We start from the raw sequence: 21,749 nt of genomic DNA on the forward strand, positions 1-21,749 counted from the left end.
CGACCTCGTCACGCCGAGAATGTGAAGTCATCCGCGCATGCGCGGGTTGCCGGTTCCAATCTGCGCATGCGCGGATGACTTCATCGCGCAGAAGGCACGAATCCGCGCATGCGTGGTGCTGTCTTTCTCCACCGCCGCCCGGCAAGACTTGGCGGCTTGATCTTGCCGGGCGGCGGAGGGGAAAGAGTGCGTCCGTTTTGAACGCTGGCCCAACGATCGGTGGGCACCGATCGCGGGCCTGTCCCCTCCCGAGCACAGTCGCGGTGCTCCCGTCCAAATCTGGCGCCCGTTTCACGAATGCAGCAACCAGGTGTGGTTGCTGCCGTGGTGAAACGGGTGTGAAGGGCCGGCCGCTCGGCCCATCGGTCTCGGAGAATCGGAGTCCCCACTCCTGTTTCCCAGTCCCAAAGTGAATGCCCATCCCCATGCCAGCTATGTAGGTGGTTGATGGAAAGGGAAATAAAGGGGAATTGGAATGGAGTGGGCAAGTAGCTTTAGGACTACTCCTTACATAAAGGATAAACAACAATGTGGATGGGTTGAACTGATCAGCTTATTTCCATTTTGTAAATTTTAGATGAAACTATGTTTGCATGTGTTTTCAGCCAGAAGTACTAAGTGGATAATAGTAATATTGGTCTCGGCCCTTAATCCTCAGATCACAGATATTCAGTCATTTCAGTTCACTCAATATAACATTTCAAACCCTCTGAGTACACTGGACACAGCAAAGGTTATGGACACCAACAACAATCAGTTATAATGCTAAAGCCCTGTACGCCACAGCCAGCTGATACCATACTTGAGCTATGACACTGACATCTACCTAAAAATATGGAAGATTGCCCAGCTATAAAGTCTGACCAATGTTCTCCTCCCAATTGTCAGTTCTAGGAAGCGTGATCAAGTGCCTTCAAGTGACTCCCACTCAGTAATAAGCTGTTCACTGGTACTTGGTTCAAGTTCTGTTAGAGTTACTGAGCTCTGGACCTTATCACAGCCTTGATCCAGGCATGAACTCGAGAGCTGAATGCGAAAGAAGAGTTGGGAGGAGCTGCCCTCAGCATCATGGCAGCTTTCTGTAGAGTATGGGAACATATTAAGACTACTGCTGATGTGGGGGGGCAAATGCCAACACAGACTGGTTGGGATGAGTGACTCTTTCACAGAGAATTATATAAAAATTACAATGTCTAAATTGAAAATTTGAAACAAAACAGGACAGCTTACTATTTTACTTGCTAATACTGGCCGTTTCTTAATGGAGTAATTATGCAAACGTAAACTTGATAGAGTCCACATTTCCCAATAGCTTGAAGTGGAGACTATAGTACAGTGTAATGGGTGTCCACCTGCATCAGATCCAGCCCCCTTAGAAAAAAATGTTACACACAAAACTCTAGCAATGAATAAATCTGAATTGAGAATTTTTCCTGCAGCAATTGTACGTTCCTGATCCAGGCATTGCATTGAATGAAGACAGCCCGATGTCCTCAAGTCCCAGCCAGTCACAGACTCTTTCTTCATCAGATGCAGAATATGACAAACTCTTGGTAAGTACTGCCCAGTGAAGTATCCAATTAAATTCCCCTTTCTGGCCTTTTTAAAAAATAACTTTTTGCTTCCTAGTGATAAAGGCAGCAGAAAAAGGATAGGAGAAAAGGCAAAATTACTTTAAGAAGTATTGCAGGAAAGACAGGAGTGGCAAAACTGGAAACATGGTAGATTTTATGGAAAGGACAGGATAGGTTTGTATTTTGAAAGTGGATATAGGGAACTATTAGTTTTAGAATAATGTTAAGGAAACTGATGGGAGGTTTTAAAGGAACTAATGATTTTCTACCCAGTCTTTCTATATTGTTCGTTTGAAAAGGCCAGTGAAAATTTGCAATAATAAAGATATGAATACAATGGTACATCAGAAATGCTTTGAATTTTGTGGTCTCTGCAGAGCCATAACTAAATGAGGGCGGATTCACAATACCCTGGGAAGTGATATTGGGCGCAATCCAACGGCCACGCTGCGCCCGAAAAGCAGCTCGCCGTGGCGCAGCTTGGCCGATGAAAGCCGGGAGACTCCACCCACGGGTTCTACACGGCTCACCGCGCCTCGTGAGATCCAAGGCAATCTCACGAGTTACTTTGATGTAAATCCCGCCCACAATGGGGGGATCACGTTTTGTCAAATCTGCATATTGGAGCGAGGCTGTTAGCCTCCGCGTAATGTGCAGATTCCCAGAGTACCTGAGGCTTTGGAATTCAACCCCTTCGCCGCAGAGAGGTCGCAATGGAGGAAAATGACAACATGAGAAAAAAACCTTTTATGCAGCTATTGGGATCTGAAATTAAACCACCTAAGAGTGTGGTGGACTCAGATATAAGGAAATTGAATAAGCAGCTGAGGGGGAAACATTTGCCTGGTTACAGGAAAGGGCCAGAAAGTGAGACTTGCTAAATTCCTACTGGAGAGAACTCACTGTGTTGTGTTGGTAGGAATGAAGTAATTCCAAAGTTCTACTTTTCAAACATGCAGAAGAATATATTCAAAACAATCATTCTGCAATTTACAGGATGCTGATTCAGCAGAAATGTCCAGCGTACAGTGGTGCAGCTCACAGCGCTCTTCGCCTCCCATATGGGATGAAATATCTTTTTCTGAAAGATTCCTAAAGATTTGTTGCAAATATTTCACAGATGGAAAGGTAAAATACTTCATTTGTAAAAGCGGATAACAGGTTAAACAACACAAACTCAATAACATTTTCAAAATCGCTTGTATTTTTTCTTATTAACATCTAACAGCGAGAATACTTTTGTTGTGTGTTCACACATACAGTGAACCTCATCTGGCTAAATATCCAAGCATATGGATTGAAGTAATAAAGTGCACGAGCATGTACGAGAAATCTTCAAATGCTATTGTGCCAGACAACTATTTTTTTGATATCTGTACCTGCGTCACTTTGGCCTTAACTGCATTGTGATCACAGTTGACTGCAAGCAGATAGCTGTAACATAGTAAAGGGAGCTTTACTCTGCATCAGCCCATGCTACATAGTCGAACGTGCTTGATCCAGAAAGGGGACTTAATAGCAGAAATGTTAATTGTTTACGAGGGTTTTTAAATCTTTTAATTGGCATTTTCAAAGTTATACACATTGCTGTTTGTTTTCATTAATTGTACAATCACAAAGATTTCTTCTTAGGTTTCTCTATTCACAGTCTGTCGCCATCTGGCTCAGCATACAATCCTCCCTACCCTCCCCACCCTTCCCCCTTTCTTCACTGCTGCCCCCTGTGGTGAATTATATGCATCGTAATTCACACTGTATTGCCTTGTCTTGTATTGTGTCCTTGTGGGCTCTGTATGTGAGCCGTTGCGCTGCTCTGCCCATAGGGGGAGATGAGGAGTTTGTACTGGGCTCCACCCATGGCTCCGCCCATGACTCCTCCCACTAACCGGAAGTATAAAGTACTGCAGCCGTAAGCCTGCTCTCAGTTCCTCTGGTCACAGGCTGGCTTAGTTGTAAGACTATTAAAACCACAGTTTACTTCCAATCGTGTGTCTAGTGAATTGATGGTCACATCAATTTAATAGTCTTAGAAAACTTGAAGAAAACTACTATGGAATCAGCCCTCAAACCTGACCGACTAGAACTCGACCCGCAGGCTGCAGAGGTGAAGGAAATCTTTCTACACTGGCTCCGATGTTTCAAGGCCTACCTGGCTGAATCAAGCACTTCCAAAACTACAGAGGAGCAGAAACTCAGCCTACTGCACGCAAGGGTGAGCCATTGTATCTCTACGCAACTTAACTGTACCACCTCATATACTGAGGCCCTGGCCATGCTCGACCGAATGTACGTGCGGCCCATCAATGAGGTCTACGCGCGGCACATTTTCACGACCCGCCGCCAGCGCCCCGCGGAGTCGCTGGAAGACTTTCTGTGCGATTTAAAAGCCCTTGCTCGGGACTGCAATTTTCAGGCTGTAACAGCCGCCCAGCATATGGCACTCGCTGTCCGTGATGTCTACGTTGCGGGGCTCAGGTCCAACTATGTGCGCCAACGATTGCTTGAGAAAGGGGCCCAGAACTTGGAGGACACTGTATAGTTAACTACAACTATGGAGGTCTCGTTCCGCAGTCTGACCTCGTTCCCCGCGGACCAAGCGACCCCCTCATGGGCCCCCGACCAGCGACTGCCCCAGGCCTACGCCGCGCGGCCACCCACTCACTATGCAGCACCAGCGTGCCATTTTTGTGGACAGCCCCAACACCCACGGCAGCACTGCCCGGCCCGTAACGCGATCTGCAGCAGCTGCGGTCGCAAAGGACACTATGGCAAAAGTATGCCTGGCAAAATCGAAAACTCCAAACTACCCCGCAGTCCAGAGCACTCGCCTCCCAAACTCACAGCCACTCAAGAGGTGCCTGAGATTTTTCTCTTATTATGCCCAGTGGGTCCCTCAGTATGCGGACAAAGCCCGCCCACTAATTAAGGCCACACTCTTTCCTCTGTCAGCTGAGGCCCGCCAGGCCTTCACCTGCATCAAGGAGGACATCGCCAAAGCTGCCATGCGGTCGGTGGATGAATCAGTCCCCTTCCAGGTGGAAAGCGACGCCTCAGCGGTCGCTCTCGCAGCCACCCTGAACCAGGCAGGGAGACCAGTCGCCTTCTTCTCCCGAACCCTCTCCGCTTCGGAACTTCGACACTCCTCGGTCGAAAAAGAAGCCCAAGCCATTGTGGAGGCGATACGACACTGGAGGCACTACCTCGCAGGTAGGAGGTTTACCCTCATCACCAACTAAAGATCGGCTGCCTTCATGTTTGACAACTCGCAAAGGGGCAAGATTAAAAATGATAAAATCCTGCGGTGGAGGATCGAACTCTCCACCTACAATTACGATATTATGTATTGACCGGGGAAGCTCAACGAGCCCCCAGATGCCCTGTCCCGCGGCATGTGCGCCAGCGCGCAAGACGACCGCCTGAAAGCTATCCACAATGACCTCTGCCACCCGGGGGTCACCCGGCCCGCTCACTATGTCAAAACCTGAAATCTGCCTTTCTCCACCGAGGAGGTAAAAGCCATCACCAGGGATTACCCGATCTGGGCGGAGTGCAAACCGCACTTCTATAGACCAGACAGGGCCCACCTGGTAAAGCTTCCCGGCCCTTTGAAGGCCTAAGCATCGATTTCAAAGGGCCAGTCACCTCGACCAATAGAAATGTGTACTTCCTGAACGTCATCGATGAGTTCTCTCGCTTCCCGTTTGCTATCCCATGCCCCGATATGACCTCCCACACAGTCATCAGAGCCCTGCACAGTATCTTCGCCCTGTTCGGTTTCCCCAGCTACGTACACAGCGACAGGGGTTCGTCCTTTATGAGCGACGAGCTGCGTCAGTACCTGCTCGACAAGGGCATCGCCTTGAGCAGGACTACCAGCTACAATCCCAGGGGGAATGGGCAGGTGGAGAGGGAGAATGCGACGGTCTGGAAGACCGTCCTACTGACCCTCCGGTCCAGGAATCTCCCGACCTCCCACTAGCAGGAGGTCCTCCCCAACGCGCTCCATGCTATTAGGTCCCTCCTATGTACTGCCACCAACCAGACCCCTCACGAGCGATTATTTGTTTTCCCTAGGGGCACTACCACGGGGGCTTCACTCCCACCTTGGTTGAGGACACCGAGTCCGGTTCTCCTCCGGAAGCACGTCTTCGCACACAAGACAGATCCACTAGTAGAAATATCCACTACTACTCCATTAGAACCACCAATACGCCTTCATTGAATACGCCGACGGCCGTCAGGGCACCGTTTCCCCCCGGGACCTGGCGCCTGCAGGATCCACCACCACCACCACCACCGCCAAGGTACCCCCCACACTACCCCCTACCCAACCCCCTGCGCCCCCGCACCTATAGGCTCACTGCCCATGCTCCGCACCTCCGTGCCTATAGGTTTCCTGCGTCCCCCGTCGCCCGTCGCACCGGTCAGGTGCGAAGCTCGGAGCGAATCACCCCTGGAGTCCACCATCGTACCCTCTCCAACCGCCACCACCCAGCCACCCGAAGAGGCTGCAACTCCGGTGCTCCGCCGATCCCAAAGGACGACTCGGCCACCGGACCGGCTCAATTTGTAGACCCGTCACCCCCGCCGGACTTGATTTTTTTATAGGGGGTGAATGTGGTGAATTATATGCATCGTAATTCACCTTGCGTTGTATTGTGTCCTTGTGGGCTCTGTATGTGAGCCGTTGCGCGGCTCTGCCCATAGGGGGAGATGAGGAGTTTGTACTGGGCTCCACCCTTGGCTCCGCCCATGGCTCCTCCCACTAACCGGAAGTATAAAGTACTGCAACCGTAAGCCTGCTCTCAGTTCCTCTGGTCACAGGCTGGCTTAGTTGTAAGACTATTAAAACCACAGATTACTTCCAATCGTGTGTCTAGTGAATTGATGGTCACATCACCCCCCCCATTCTTTCTTTTTTTTAAATGAACAATTTTAATGAGGTAGTTTTTGGCTTTGTAAACAGTTACAGACATCAACAGAAAGAAAGCAAAAAAGGCAAAAATGTGCAAACATCCATGTACTTTCAATACTTCAATCGTAACATACTGCGCAAGCCCGCTCCACTCCCACCGGTACTACCCGCCATATTTTCCCTCCTACTCTACTCTACTCTAACCCCTCCCCCCCACCCCCTGCTGACGCTCACTCTCCCGCAAAGAAGTCAATAAATGGTTACCACCTCCGGGCGAACCCCTGTAGGGATCCCCTCAAGGCGAACTTAATTTTTTCCATACCCAGGAAACTCGACATGTCCGCAAGCCACAACTCAGTCTTCGGGGGCTTTGAGTGGAGCCAATAGTATTCGTCACCGGGCTATCAGGGAAGCAAAGGCCAAAACATCGGCCTCTTTCTCCCCCTAGACTCCCGGGTCTTCCGAAACCCCAAAAATTGCCACCCCTGGACTCATCACCACCCTTGTTTTTAGCACCCGGGACATGATCCCCGCAAATCCCTCCCAGCACCCCCTCAACTTAGGGCATGCCCAAAACATGTGAACGTGGTTCGCTGGTCCTCCTGCGCACCTAGCGCATTTGTACTCTATCCCAAAGAATTTGCTCATCCGAGCCACCGTCATATGGGCCCGGTGAACGACCTTAAATTGAATCAGCCCGAGCCTAGCACATGTCGCGGTCGAATTTACCCTACTCAGGGCCTCTGCCCACAGTCCGTCCTCCATTTCCCCGCCTAGCTCCTCCTCCCATTTAAGTTTCAGTTCCTCTGTCTGGGACCCTTCCTCCCTCATGAGCACCTTATAAATACCCGAGACTCTACCCTCCCCCTTCTTCCCCCCTAGAGACTATTCTGTCTAGGATCCCCATTGGCGGGAGGCGTGGGAAAGATGGGACCTGTCTACGAACAAAGTCCCGCAACTGTAGGTACCTAAAATCATTTCCCCTTACCAGCCCCAATTTCTCCTCCAAGCTCCTCAAACTCGCAAAGCTCCCTTCCAGGAACATATCACCCACCCTTCCCACCCCCACCCGCCGCCATACTCGGAACCCCCCATCCATACTCCCGGGGGCAAACCGATGGTTGTCGCAGATTGACGGCCAAACCGACGCCCCCGTCTCCCCTACATGCCTCCTCCACTGGCCCCATATCCGCAGGGTCGCCACCACTACCGGGCTGGTGGTGTACTTGGCCGGCGGCAGCGGTAGAGAAGCCGTGACCAGGGCTGCCAAGCTGGAGCCCCTGCACGAAGCCGCCTCCACCTGCTCCCAGATAGACCCTGTACCCACCATCCACTTCCTTACCATAGCGATGTTGGCCGCCCAGGAATAATTAATCAGACTCGGCAAAGCCAACCCTCCCTCGCTGCGGTTCCTCTCCAACATCGCCTTCTTCACCCGCGGGGATTTTCCCGCCCAGACAAAGCTCATGATCATCCTGTTAACTCTTTTGAAGAAGGACTGTGGAACAAAGATCGGGATGCACTGAAAAACAAACAGAAATCTAGGGAGGATTGTCATCTTTACAGTCTGCACCCTCTCTGCCAGCGACAGCGGGAGTGCATCCCATCTCCGATACTCTCCCTTCATTTGCTCCACCACCCTGGCTAAATTTAACTTGTGCAGCCTGCCCCAGTCTCGTGCCACCTGGATTCACAAATACCGGAAATTTTCCTCAACCAGCCTGAACGGTAGCCCTCTCAATCTGTTCTCCTGGCCCCTTGCCTGTCACACAAACATTTCACTCTTGGCCGTATTTAATTTGTATCCTGAGAACTGGCCGAACGTCCTCCGCATTCCCAGTATACTTCCCATCCCGTCCACTGGGTCCGACACGTACAGGAGCAGGTCGTCTGCGTAAAGAGAGAGACCCTATGTTCTACCCCGCCCCTCACCATCCCCTTCCATCCCTCTGCGGCTCTCAGCGCAATCGGCAGCGGCTCTATGGCGAGCGCAAACAGCAGCGGGGAGAGCAGGCAGCCCTGTCTGGTCCCTCGGTACAACCTAAAGTACTCCGACACTTCTCTGTTAGTCCTGACGCTGGCCCTCGGGGCCTGATATAATAATTTGATCCAATCCACCAATCCCTCCCCGAACCCAAACCGTCCGAGCACCTCCCATAGATAGTCCCATTCCACCCGGTCAAAGGCCTTCTCGGCGTCCATTGCCACCACTACCTCCCCCTCCCTGCCCTCCGGGGGCATCATTATCACATTAAGTAATCTTCTCAGGTTGGCCGCCAGCTGCCTACCTTTCACGAACCCAGTTTGGTCCTCCCCAATCACCTCCGGTACGCAGTCCTCCATTCTAACCGCCAGTACCTTTGCCAGGAGCTTGGCGTCAACATTAATCAGGGAGATTGGCCTGTAGGACCCGCACGCCTCCGGGTCTTTACCCCGCTTCAATATCAGAGATATGGTGGCTTGTGACATTGTCGGCGGCAGGGTCCCTCTGTCCCTTGCCTCATTGAAAACCCTCGCCAAGACCGGGCCCACCAGCTCAGAAAACTTCCTATAGAACTCTACTGGGTATCCATCTGGCCCCGGGGCCCCCCATTCTTTCTTGCTCGGTTTTGCTACCTAACCTTGCAACTGCCCCCCCCCCCCCCCCCCCCCCCCCCCCAGGTCCTCCCTCACTTTCCTCTTTCTTTCTGTCTTGTCCTGGCTATTTCTCCCTGGCTACAGGCTATTTATTTATTTACGTGTCGGCCGCAAACAGGTCTTGGAACAGTCGGGTGAATGGCTTCATGTTTTGTGAAAGCCCTCTTCCAACCTACGGATGGTGAATTTGATTTTCTCTATTTGGATAAATTCCGATAGGTCAGACAGCCAGTCTAAGGCAGGCGATCAGGGAGGCAAAGGCAAGGGCATCCGCCCTCCTCCCCATGAAGAGATACCCCGAAGACTGCCACTTTCGGGCATGGCTCCGCCCTCATCCCCACCATTTTGGATATTGCCTCGAAGAAGGCAAGTCTGGGCAAGACCATGTGGGCGTGGTTGGCAAAGCAGCCTTGGTATCGTTCACATCTATCCTCCACTTCCGGGAAGAACCTGCTCATTCGGGTTCTGGTCAAGTGGGCTCGGGCGGCGCAGTGGTTAGCACGGCTGCCTCACGGCTCCGAGGTCCCAGGTTCGATTCTGGCTCTGGATCACTGTCCATGTGGAGTTTGCACATTCTCCCCGTGTTTGTGGGGGTTTCGCCCCCACAAACCAGAGATGTGCAGGCTAGGTAGATTGGCCACACTAAATTGCCCCTTAATTGGAAAAAACAAAATAATTCGGTACTCTAAATTTATTTTAAAAATTTTTTAAAGTGGGCTCTATGTACCACTTTTAGCTGCGTTAGATTGAGCCTCGCACATGTGGAGTAGAGTTGACCCTGTGCAGTTCTTCGCTCAAGAATCCCCACCCTATTTCGAATCCCAAGTCTTCCTCTCATTTCCTCCTTGTCATGTTCTCTCCACCAGTTGTTCGTACATGTCACTACAGTTCCCTCTGCCTAGGGTGTCTGCATCCAGTAGCCTTCTAATAATGTCTGTTGTGGTGGTCACGGGTATGTCCTTGTCTCCTCCCGTAGGAAGTTTAGAAGCTGCAGGTATCTGAGTTAATTGCCTTTAGCTAGTTGGAATCTCTGCGTCAGTTCTTCCAGTGTTGTGACCCTACCAACTGTTTTACTAGGTGAACATCCCTCAGCTGAATGCATACAATGGGCTGCACGGTAGCACAGTGGTTAGCACTGTTGCTTCACAGCGCCAGGGTCCCAGGTTCAATTCCCGGCTTGGGTCACTGTCTGTGCGGAGTCTGCACGTTCTCCCCGTGTCAGCGTGGGTTTCCTCCGGGTGCTTCCTGAATGACGTGCTGTTAGGTAATATGGGCATTCTGAATTGTCCCTCAGTGTACCCGAACAGGCGCCGGAATGTGGCGACCGGGGCTTTTCACAGTAATGTCATTGCAGTGTTAATGTAAGCCGACTTGTGAAACCAATAAAGATTATTGTTATACAAGGACTTATCTCCTTCTTCCATTAATCAACCATGATTGAATGATGGAGTGGACTCGATGGGCCGAATGGCCTTACTTCCGCTCCTATGTCTTATGGTCTTATAAATAACGCACACACAAAATTATCATGAAATCCAATATCCTGAGTAGAGATATTAAATAATGTAAGAGTGTGACTTATATAAAGTAGACACTTGAATATCAATTGTTTTCCTACAAGGTATCTAAAATGCAATTATTTCTTTGGTAAATGGAACCAAACTATCTTAATTATGAAATTCAGACCACATTTCTACTGTTCAGCTGTCAAAAATGGTTGAAATAATGCATCAGATTTTAATGGTTTGGTTTCACTTGATTAACTGGTTGCTTTGCAATTATCGTTTTTCATTGCATTTACATTTATTGATCTGTTTGTAGGGTGTTGTAACGGGAATCCTGCTTGTCACTCCAAAAAAGATATTTTTTGACCCCTACAAATCCCATCCTCTTGTTACTGAAAATGGCTGTGAAGACTATTTAGTTGCCTGCAACATGCAGTCCATCGTCTCAGCAGTGTCTCACAAGGACGTGTCTCAAATGAAACTTTGCGGCTCTTCTCCCTTGTAAGTGATTTTAAATCAGCCTGTTTGAATTAGAATGTTTATTCCGGATTGTCTTGAATTCAGTTCATTTCAAAAGAGTAAATTCACAATCTGGGTTTATTCTGCGGTTGTTCATCTATTCTAAGTACTACTGTATATTTCATAAATATTATGATGATGCCTTTGCGCACTATGGGCACGATTCAGTAGTCTCGTTGCACTCAAGTGAGAGCGCGATGATTCTGGGGAATAGCGGGAGAAACCAAAATCGAGAACCATGCCGCGCACCAAACCATTTGCCACGCAACCAACCCGCTCCCGTGGGAGAAATAGGGATCCCGCTGTAGCGTGCGAGAAACCAATAGTCAGCCCTTAAGCCCTATTTCCATACAATTGACGGGAGCCACCCCATATCCATCAGCCTTCCTTATCCAGTGGCCTCCCCAGCAAGTGGTCACACTGGCGCCAATTAGTACTCCTTTTGAACCTTCCGGAAGGGCTGCTGCAGCAACCCTGAGAGGTGAGTAGCCCTCTTCGCTCACAGCCAATGAATCCAGGGCACTGGGCTTGCCCCTGTGCTCGGAGGGGTGTGGGAGGGGGGCGACCGGGAGGAGGTGGTGCACCCCTATTGGGGTGGTTTGCCATAGGGGGCTGGGGGCATCGTGGTGGGTGGGGGCAGTGCTTTGGGGGCAACCGTGAGCAGGTCCTCCATGACAACCCCTGGATCGTGTGTACTAGCCCTTGCATGTCTGCCCCACCGACCACCCACAACTCCAACTGACCGCAGAGGTTTCTGGACGTGTGGCTGAAGGCCATTGCTAATAGAGAATTGGCAATTGTAGTTAAGTGAGCACTGCACACATCCCAGGTGGACCGCCATGGGTGGGCGGGCCATGTAGCATATGGGGACCTATTGTCTAGCATCCCAATCACACCTCGATGCATGGACACTGTGCTTGAACACTGTGGGAGGCAGCACCACACACGCATCAGCCAATTTCCAAATACCCAGGGGATGGGCCCCAGCCTCAAGCACATGTCTGCAGCCGACGTATGGCGACGTTCTGTTCGTTTGTCTGGGATGCAGGGTGTGTGGTCCAGTGAGCAAAGACCCCTCCCTCCAACAACTGCGGCTGGTTGTGGGTGGGTAGGGTGTGAGGGGGGCGCGAGGGTAGGGGGGGGCCAGGACCCCATGTCTGGGGGGGATGGGGGCATGGAATTGGTGGTCGGCCTGCATCACGGAACTAAGCACCAGAGTCGTCATACTGGTGATGGTGAGTGTTTTTTAATTTGTCTCAGCCAAGCGGACACCACTGTCCCACTCTTTTTTAAAAATGTATTTTATTACAAACATGTATCAAAACAGGTTACAGCAAGGTCAGCACGGTGGCGCAGAGGGTTAAGCCCTGCTGCCTCACGGCGCCGAGGTCCCAGGTTCGATCCAGGCTCTGGGTCACTGTCTGTGTGGAGTTTGCACATTCTACCCGTGTTTGCGTGGGTTTCACCCCCACAACCCAAAGATGTGCAGGGTAGGTGGATTGGCCGCACTAAATTGCCCCTTAATTGGAAAAAAATAATTGGGAACTCTAAATTTAAAAAAAACAGATAGCAGCAAATAACCCCGGGAAACATACTTCCCAGCAATCAATTATACAGTCCGTACAGATTTTTCCCTCATTTTCACCCTATCCCCCTCCACCCCCTTGTGACGAACAGCTCCTCAAACACGGTCACAAACATGCCCCACCTTTTCTCAAACCCCCCTGCAGTGCCCCTTAACTCATGCTTTATTGGGCAGCACATGGCACACTGGGTAGCATTGCTGCCTCACGGCGCTGAGGACCCGGGTTCAATCCCGGCTCTGGGTCACTGTCCGTGTGGAGTTTGCACATTCTCCCCGTGTTTGCGTGGGTTTCACCCCCACAAGCCAAAGATGTGCAGTTTAGGTGGATTGGCCATGCTAAATTGCCCCTGAATTGGAACAAAAAAAAATAATTGGGTACTCTAAATTTTAAAAAAAACTCATACTTATCGTCTGTAACCGCAGGAAGTCGTACAGGTCACCCAACCAAGCCGCCCCACTCTCCCCACCCTCCCTCCCCCCAGATCCTTCCTCCCTAATGTACACTCCACTCCTTAGCCCCTACATATACCCCCCTCCTCCCTCAGGGCCTTTCAGTGATCCTCGACGTGCCTTTGTTGCTCTGTTGCTACGTCGAGGTATATCCTCAGGATGCACATCAGAGGTGGAGGCAGCCAGCTGCTTACCGCATCATGTGGCCTCCAATGCCTCTGGCAGGCGTACTGTGGGAGCTCTGGGGCTGGAAGGCCCTCACACACTTGCCGGCGGCACATGCACAGCCGTCCTTCCTGTTCCGGGTGCTGACTCATCCTCATCAGAGGGATAAAACTCGGGGGAGCTGGTTACCACCATCGCCAGTCCATATGTTGGGCCTGGGTTGGCACCCAGCACCTCCTCCTCCCAGTTGGTGCCCATAGGGCCCTGGAGTTCACCTCAGAAAGGAGGGGCAGCTAGATTGAGCCCCGGCTATGTCATCTGGCACTGCCAGGCCAGGTGGCTCCCCAATGTCTGCACAATAGTGCCGACAGCTTTGGTGATGCTCCTCAATGACTGGGACACGTCCTCCACTGACGTGCTCTACAATACCCACCTGCGAATGGTACAACCTCCGCAGCGCCTCGGCCATTCCCATCTCTGAGCGGGACATCTCCCGCAGCACCACATCAAGGTCCACCTGGTACTGGGTCACGTCCCCCAGTGAGCTGGATAGTCTACCGAGACCCTCAACCATGGCCATCACCGACTGCATCATGCCTTGGACACTTCCAGTCATGCTTCCGACGTCATGCACCAGGATCTCCATTGCGGCCGCCACCCATGCAATGTTGGCGTCGGTGCCACACATTGCTCTATCTCCTGCGCCGTTAGCCTGTGGGACTCCTCCAGTCAGCTGTGGACCTGCTGGAGTTTTATAAATTTAGAGTACCCAATTATTTATTTTACCCAATTAACGGACAATTCAGCCAATTCACCTACCTCGCACATAGAACATCTTTGGGTTGTGGGAGTGAGACCCACGCAGACGTGGGGAGAATGTGCAAACTCCACACGGATAGTGACCTGGGACCAGGATCGAACCCGGATCCTCAGCTCCGTGAGGCAGCAGTGCTAACCACTGCGCCACCGTGCCACCCCACTGGGCCATTTTGGGGTCAGACAAGTAACCTGTTTGGCAGAGGCAGGTTGGTAATTGCATTTTCTGGGAAGTTGCGTGCCTCAGATTTTGCAATCAGGGCCAGGATTCTCCCCTACCCGGCGGGGCGGGGGGTCCCGGCGTGATGGAGTGGCGTGAACCAGTCCGGCGTCGGGCCGCCCCAAAGGTACGGAAGTCTCCGCACCTTTAGGGGCCAAGCCCTAACATTGAGGGGCTAGGCCCGCGCCGGAGTGGTTGGCGCTCCGCCGGCTGGCGGGAACGGCCTTTAGCGCCACGCCAGCCGGGGCCGAAGGGACTTCGCCGGCTGGCGGAAGTCCACGCATGCACCGGAGTGTCAGCGGCTGCTGACGTCATCCCCGCGCATGCGCAGGGGAGGGGGTCACTTCCACCTTCGCCGTAGTGAAGACTATGGTGAAGGTGAAAAGAAAAGAGTGCCCCCACGGCACAGGCCCACCCGCCGATCGGTGGGCCCCGATCGGGGGCCAGGCCACCGTCGGGCACCCCCCGGGGCCAGATCGCCCCGGGATCCCCAGGACCTCGGAGCCCGTCCGCGCCGCCTGCTCCCGCCGGTAAGGTAGGTGGTTTGATCCATGCCGGCGGGAGAAGCATGACAGCGGCGGGACTTCGGCCCATCGTGGGCCGGAGAATCGCCGGGGGTGGGGGGGTGGGGGGCACACCGACAGGCATGGAACGATTCCCGCCCCCGCCGAATCTCCGGAGAATCCTGCCCCAGGTTTCTTTTAATGGCTGTGGGCCTCATCCTAATTTGATTTTTTTTTAAATGGCCCAGTGAAACCAGATGTAGCCTGCGTGAGGTGATTTGATGTCAGGATTCTCATTGTTAGGAATTTAACCCACTATCCTGCCCTTTCTGGGGAGGCATGGGTACAAGTTCCCCACAATGGCTCCATATGGCCTCCCTCTATGGTGAAATGTTCTACCCTTCTATGTTGAATAATGCTTTGTCTAAGTGGAATGTAAGCATTCTGTTTTTCTCCTGCAGAAGGAAAGCTTCTGTTCAATCTCAAATACAACAGACAGGAAGAAATACTGCAAACACCACCCAAAGGAAATCTCTGCAGGTTAGTACCACAGCTCGAACCCAAGCCAATACCCAATCTACAGAGATCAATAAAACAGATTCAGTTCCTGCTGATCAAGAAGTTGAAACTTCGACAAAACTTATCGGCACTTCGTACTCTTGTCCAAATTCTCTTTGTCAGGTTGATGAGAAATCGTTCAATGAAATTGCAGGATTGCAGGATAGTGTGACATGTTTGGCCCTGAAAGAACCTGATAAAACTGAAATGAAAAAAACACTTCCCTTTACCAGGAGAACAAAATGTGGAGGAGACAATTTAATATCAGAGAATGGTCTTTGTTATTGTTATAAACAATCTATAAGGGAAGGAAAACTGGGACCAAATGCAAATGATCATAGCAGCCGACACCCACCCCATATGCTATCTGAGGAAATCAAGCCAGATAAATTATCTGATTCCATCAACAATACAGACAATAAAACAGCATCTTTCTGTGAGATAAACCTGTCAGATCAAGGATGTCGAGAATATCTATGGCTTCACACGTCAGAGAACACTGGAGAGAAATTGCTTTGCACTGAACTATCTAGATTGAAGACAGAAGAGGTCTGCAGTATATTGAACACCGTCAAAGAAGATCAATTTGAAATATTTGATGAAAAGGACAACAGAATACATGCTAGATTACCTGTGCTAACACAGAAGCATGAACTGAAAAGAGGTAAGAGATACTTGCTGCTGAATTTTGCTTTATATCTTCACCCTTTGGAACGTTTTATTTATGCAAATAAAAAAATAATTTCTTTCCCTCTGTTATTTTTCTCTTTGCTCCAGTTTCAGTTTTCCTGTAGACTTCCCTTCCTGAAAGAAAGCACCTGACCTCTGCTCAGCATTTCCTAGCAAGAGTACACATGAGCTTGTTATCTAAATCATGAACTCTCCAAAGATATTTTTATGTCTGAACGGATATACGGCTTTACTTTTTGGTACTCTTTCAATGGATTGAGCATCCCTTATTGCCCTTGAGGTGGTGGTGAGCCACCATCCTGAATTGTTGTAGTCCATCTGATATAGGTATACCCACAGTAAGCAAGTTCCATCATTTTGGCCCAGCGACGGTGAAGGAACGATGATACAGTACCAAGTCAGGATGGTGGATGACTTGGAAGGGAAGCTGCAGGTGGTGATGTTCCCATTCATCTGTTGCCCTTGTCTTTCTAGGTGATAAATGTCACAGGTTTGAAAGGTGCTGTCAAAGGAGTTCTGCAGTGCATCTTGTTTCTGGCACACAATGTTGCCACTGTCATCGGTGGTGGAGGGAGTGAATGTTGGTGATGCATGGTGTGTTGATCAAGGGAGCAGCTTTGTCCTGGGTGGTGGCAAGCTTCATGAGTGTTCCTGGAGCATATTCATCCAGTTAAGTGGACAGTATTGCGTCACATTCCTGACTTTTGCCTTATAGATGGTAGACAAGCTTTGAGGAGTCGAGAGGTGAGTTACACACCGCAGAATTCCAAGCCACCTTCACCTGCTCTTGCAGCCACAGTACTTATGTTAACAATTGTTCCACACATTCAAGTTTAGAACCATTGGACCATAGACTTTCTCCAGTGCAGAAGGAGGCTATTCGGCCCATTGAGTCAGACCAACCCTCCGAAAGAACGCCCTACTTTGGCGCACTCACCCACCCTATCCCCATAACCCCACCTCACCTGCACCTCTCTGAGCACTAAAGGACAATTTACATGACCTATCACCTAACCTGCACATCTTTGGACTGTGGGAGGGAAACCAGAACACCTGGAGAGTACCCATGGTTGTGATGATGTTGTTAGGTGGGTCAATTTCAGATTTGGCTGGGTGGCATGTGGCGCAGTGGATAGCACTGGAACAGCGGCGCTGAGGATCCGGGTTCGAATCCTGGCCCTGGGTCACTGTCCGTGTGGAATTTGCACATTCTCCCCATGTCTGCGTGGGTTTCACCCCCACAACCCAAAGATGTGCAGATTAGGTGGATTGGCCACACTAAATTGCCCCTTAATTGGAAAAAAAATAATAATAATTGGGTACTCTAAATTTAAAAAAAAAAAATTTGGATTTGGCTCAATGACAATGAACGAACAGCCATATATGTCCAAGTCAACACAGCTTGTTGGAAAATTGCAAGTGATGTGTGTCCCCAAGACACAACTGAATCTGCAAGTCTGCACCAACCCTCTGAAAGAGCACCCTACCTGGGCCCACACCCCCACCCTATCCCTGTAACCTCAACAAAGCTTTTGGAAACTAAGGGCAACTTAGCACGGCCAATCTACCTAACCTGCACAACTTTGGATTGTGGGGGGAAACCCACACAGACATGGGGAGAAAATGCAAACTCCACACAGCCAGTGAGCCGAGGTCGGAATTGATCCCGGGTCCGATGGGCTGAATGGCCTCCTTCTGCACTCTAAGTTCTACGATTCTAACTTCTCATTGAGTCTTCCAAGCCTGGTTACTAAGGTGGAAAGCACTATTGTTGCTTAAACCAGTGTGTACATTGTTTCCTCATACATACGCCAGGGAAATTATGTACTGACCTCACAAGTTATAGATTACATACATTTGGTGTGTAAAATATGTACGGTTACACTTCATTTAAAAACAGACTTTTAAAAATTGAGTTAAAATGCTTTAGTGAAGGCAAGAAGGCCTCATGTCCTTGCTTCTCTTTACATTTCTAGCTATTTACACTTTTATCAGTTACCAGTAGGAGTGAGATAGTTGCACCTTTCAGGAGCAATGAAAAGTAGTGTTGAACAGATAGGTTTTAACTGGAGCTAATATCAAGGTAATCTGCTTTTTCTGTCAGCTGCCTTTGCTTAATACAAAAAAAACCTTAAAAACTTAAATTTGCCAAAGATGTGTCAGCAAACTGGAATCCTCAAATGTATGGGGCTGGATTTTCCATTTGGGAGACTTAAATGTTCCCGCCGGAACTAAATCACGGGAAATTCACGTTCCTGCCGAGAGCGCTGTTTGAACAAAATTCAGGAGAGGCAAGTCGTTCACCACTCTGCCCACGCGAATTTCATGCAATTCACAGCCCCACTAGCGTCTGATTTCCTAAGGCCAGAATTCACGTTAAAGACCCTGACAAGCAGACCTCCGGTGGCGGCATGTAGAGGGGAAGTCGCACGTTGGGTGGCTCCCGCTTGAGATGTATTTTTAAGAGATTTGAAGTCCGGTCCCGAGGGTAATTTTTTGTGGATTGAAGGAAGAAAGATAATAAGTCGCTAAAGGATGCAGTAGGACTGTGAAGAGCAGTTGTGAAGAAGGGAGGAAACGAGGGTTCGCCGTCGAGTGAGAGTGCCAGCAAAACGGCTGGCAAGATGGTGGGGGCTGGACCGCATGGTGAGGCCGCACTGCTTACGGTGGAAACGATGACTAAGGTGATGGCTGTAGAGCTGGAGAAGAAGTTTGCACATGGATGTGTTGAGGAAGGAGATGGCGGTCGCACTGAAATCGTTGGTGGAGGAGGAATTGACCCGGTGAGGGTAGCTGTGGCAAAGACATCGGCCAAGGTGAGAGAGAAGGTTGAGAAGAGGAAGGAAGTGGAGGAGGCCGTGTCGCAACACAGCGACCATGCCTTGGGGGGACACCCACACGAGCTAACTAAAGTCAGCTCGTAAATGGTGATGAGGTGGGAGGAGGGCTGCGGGCATTAGAGCCTGGTTAGCAGATTTCGCTGGGCCTAAGAAGTGAGCAATGGGGGGGGGGGGGGCATCGATACTGGGTGAGGATTTCCATGAGGAAGTACAGCGGGGGGATTCTGGGAGGGGGTAGGGGGTTCAATGTTAACAATGGATAGGTGTGGGTCAGGCTCTTGGGGCAGGGCCCGGTGGTATAATGATGGTGGATATGAAGACGGGGGGTGAGAGACCCCCAGTTAGGATAGTCACATGGAGCGTGAGGGGGTTAGGAGGTCCAGTCAAGAGGTCAAGGGTGCTTGTGCATCTTAAAAGTTTGAAAGCCGATGTAGCAATGCTGCAGGAAACTCATTTGAGGGTGAAGGACCAGGTGAGACTTAAAAAGGGCTGGGTTAGTCTGGTGTTTCACTCTGGATTTGACGGAAGGGCTCGAGGGGTAGCGGTAATGATCAGCAAAAGAGTACGTTTCCAGATGGAGAAGGTGGTGGCCGATCGGGGGGTAGATACGTGATTGTGACAGGGACGCTGGAGGGGACGTCAGTGGCGGCTAGTATGTGTGTACGGTCCCAATTGAGACGATGTAGGATTCGTGAAGAAGGTGTGTTGGGCAATCCCCGACTTGGACTCACGCGAACTGATAGTGGGAGGGGGACTGGAATTTGGTACAGGAGCTAAGCTTGGACAGGTCATGGCCGTGCTCGCTGGTCCTGTCAGGTGGGGTGAAGGCTTTGGCTGGGCTAATAGTGGAAATGGGGGGGGGTGGACCCTTGGAGATTTTTGCACACGAGGGAGCAGGAGTACTTGTTTTTCTCAGCGGTCCATAACGTATCCCTGTTCACCATTTAGAATGTCAGCCTTTTTGGTATAGGGGGATTTCTAAGAACAGTGGTGAGTTTTCAACAACACCCCCTCTCCTAACCTTGGGTACCCCAGCCCATCTAGAAATTGGCACTGCTGATGATGGGGATGTTTGAGGCGGCGAAATGGAAAGGGGTATTACCACAAAACTTGGGGCAGGCATCGATTTCCCTGTTACTTAAGAGAGATAAGGATCCGACGGAGTGTGGGTTGTATAGGCCCATATCACTTTTAAACATGAATGCAAAGGTATTGACTAAGGTACTCTCAGGTAGGCTGAACGAGTGCCTCCCGAAGGTGATAGGTGAAGATCAGACGGGGTTTGTGAGAGGGAGGCAGCTCTTTTTGAACATTAGGAGGGTATTGAACGTGGTTATGGTACTGGCAGAGAAGAAGAAAACAGAGGTGGTTTGTGGTAAACACCACTAGTAACACATTGCATGTATTACTGTACTGCCCATGTATTACAGGTACCACAGTAAATCCCAGCCTGCTGGCTCCTCCCAGCAGGCAGTGTATAAAAGTGTACGCTCTCCTGCGCTGCTTCCATTCTGGTTCCAGCTGCAGGATGCACAACATCTTGTGCAATAAAGCCTCGATTGTTTCACCATTTTCGTCTCATGGTAATTGACGGTACATCATGGTTGTGGCATTGGACACCGAGAAAGCATTTGACCGGGTAGAATGGGATTACTTGATGGCAGTTCGGAGCGGTTTGGGATTGGACCATGATTTGTGGACTGGATAAAGCTACTGTATGAGGAGCCGAGGGCAAGTGTCCGCACAAATAACTTTTCTCTCCACCGTGGGTCTAGGCAGGGATGTCCTATGTCCCCCCTGTTGTTTGCACCCGTCGGCCATCGCATAAGAAGTTCGGGGGTATGGAAAGGGATAGTGAGGGGGGGGTGCGTAGAGCATAGGGGTCCTTATATGCGGATGATTTGCTGTTATACGTGTCGGAACCGAGTGTGTCAATAGGGGGAATATTGGAGCTGTTTTGGATGTTTGGGTCTTTCTCCGAGTATAAATTAAATCTGGACAAGAGTGAGTATTTTGTGGAATCTCGGGTGGGGGCAGGGGTGGGAAGACTACCATTTCATAGGGAAGGGACTCACTTTAGATATCTGGGGGTGTAGGTTGCTCAGGATTGAGGGGGTTCTGTTGGTACAACATTTCTAGTTTGGTGGGGAGGATGAAAGCTGATCTGGCAAGGTGGGATGATCTCCCTCTGTCACTGGTACATCGGGTACAGGTGATTAAAATGAACGTGTTGCCACGATTTTTGTTTATTTTCCAATGCCTGCCGATTTTCCAGCCAAAGGCATTTTTTTACAGAGATTGAAGGAATGATTACCTCGTTCATATGGGGAGGGAAGGTGGCCAGGGTGAGGAAGGTGCTGCTACAGAGAGGAAGGCAGGCAGGGGGTTTGGGTCTTCCGAACCTGATGTATTATTACTGGGCGGCGAACGTGGAGAGGGTGCGGAGGGGCAGCATGTGGTGCAGTGGTTAGCACTGGGACTGCGGCACTGAGGACCTGGGTTCGAATCCCGGCCCTGGGTCATTGTCCATGTGGAGTTTGCACATTCTGCCCATGTCTGCGTGGGTTTCACCCCCAAAACCCAAAAATATGCAGGTTAGGTGGATTGGCCATGCTAAATTGCCCCTTAATTGGAGAAGAAAATTATTGGGTACTCTAAATTTATTTTTAAAAAGGAGAATGTGTGGAGCTGGATCAGATGGGTTGATTCCCAGTGGGTCAGAATGGAGGAGAGTTTGTGTAGGGGGTTGGGATGAAGGTGCTAGCAACAGCG

General features: G+C 50.5%; 1 protein-coding gene across 9 annotated transcripts in view; it reads left to right on the forward strand.

Annotated features, from left to right (window-relative positions):
- si:ch211-15d5.11 (nuclear receptor coactivator 7) overlaps nt 1-21,749 on the forward strand; it is a 211,452-nt gene that overhangs the window by 82,360 nt on the left and 107,343 nt on the right. For all 9 annotated transcript variants that reach the window (XM_038796508.1, XM_038796519.1, XM_038796536.1 and 6 more), the window contains 4 exons: nt 1,440-1,553; nt 2,571-2,702; nt 10,948-11,132; nt 15,351-16,111. In XM_038796508.1, coding sequence (XP_038652436.1) covers nt 1,440-1,553; nt 2,571-2,702; nt 10,948-11,132; nt 15,351-16,111 — 1,192 coding nt within the window. The remainder of the gene's footprint in view (nt 1-1,439; nt 1,554-2,570; nt 2,703-10,947; nt 11,133-15,350; nt 16,112-21,749) is intronic.

The sequence above is a fragment of the Scyliorhinus canicula genome, chromosome 1 (genome assembly GCF_902713615.1).
Source record: "Scyliorhinus canicula chromosome 1, sScyCan1.1, whole genome shotgun sequence".
Classification (NCBI taxonomy): domain Eukaryota; kingdom Metazoa; phylum Chordata; class Chondrichthyes; order Carcharhiniformes; family Scyliorhinidae; genus Scyliorhinus; species Scyliorhinus canicula.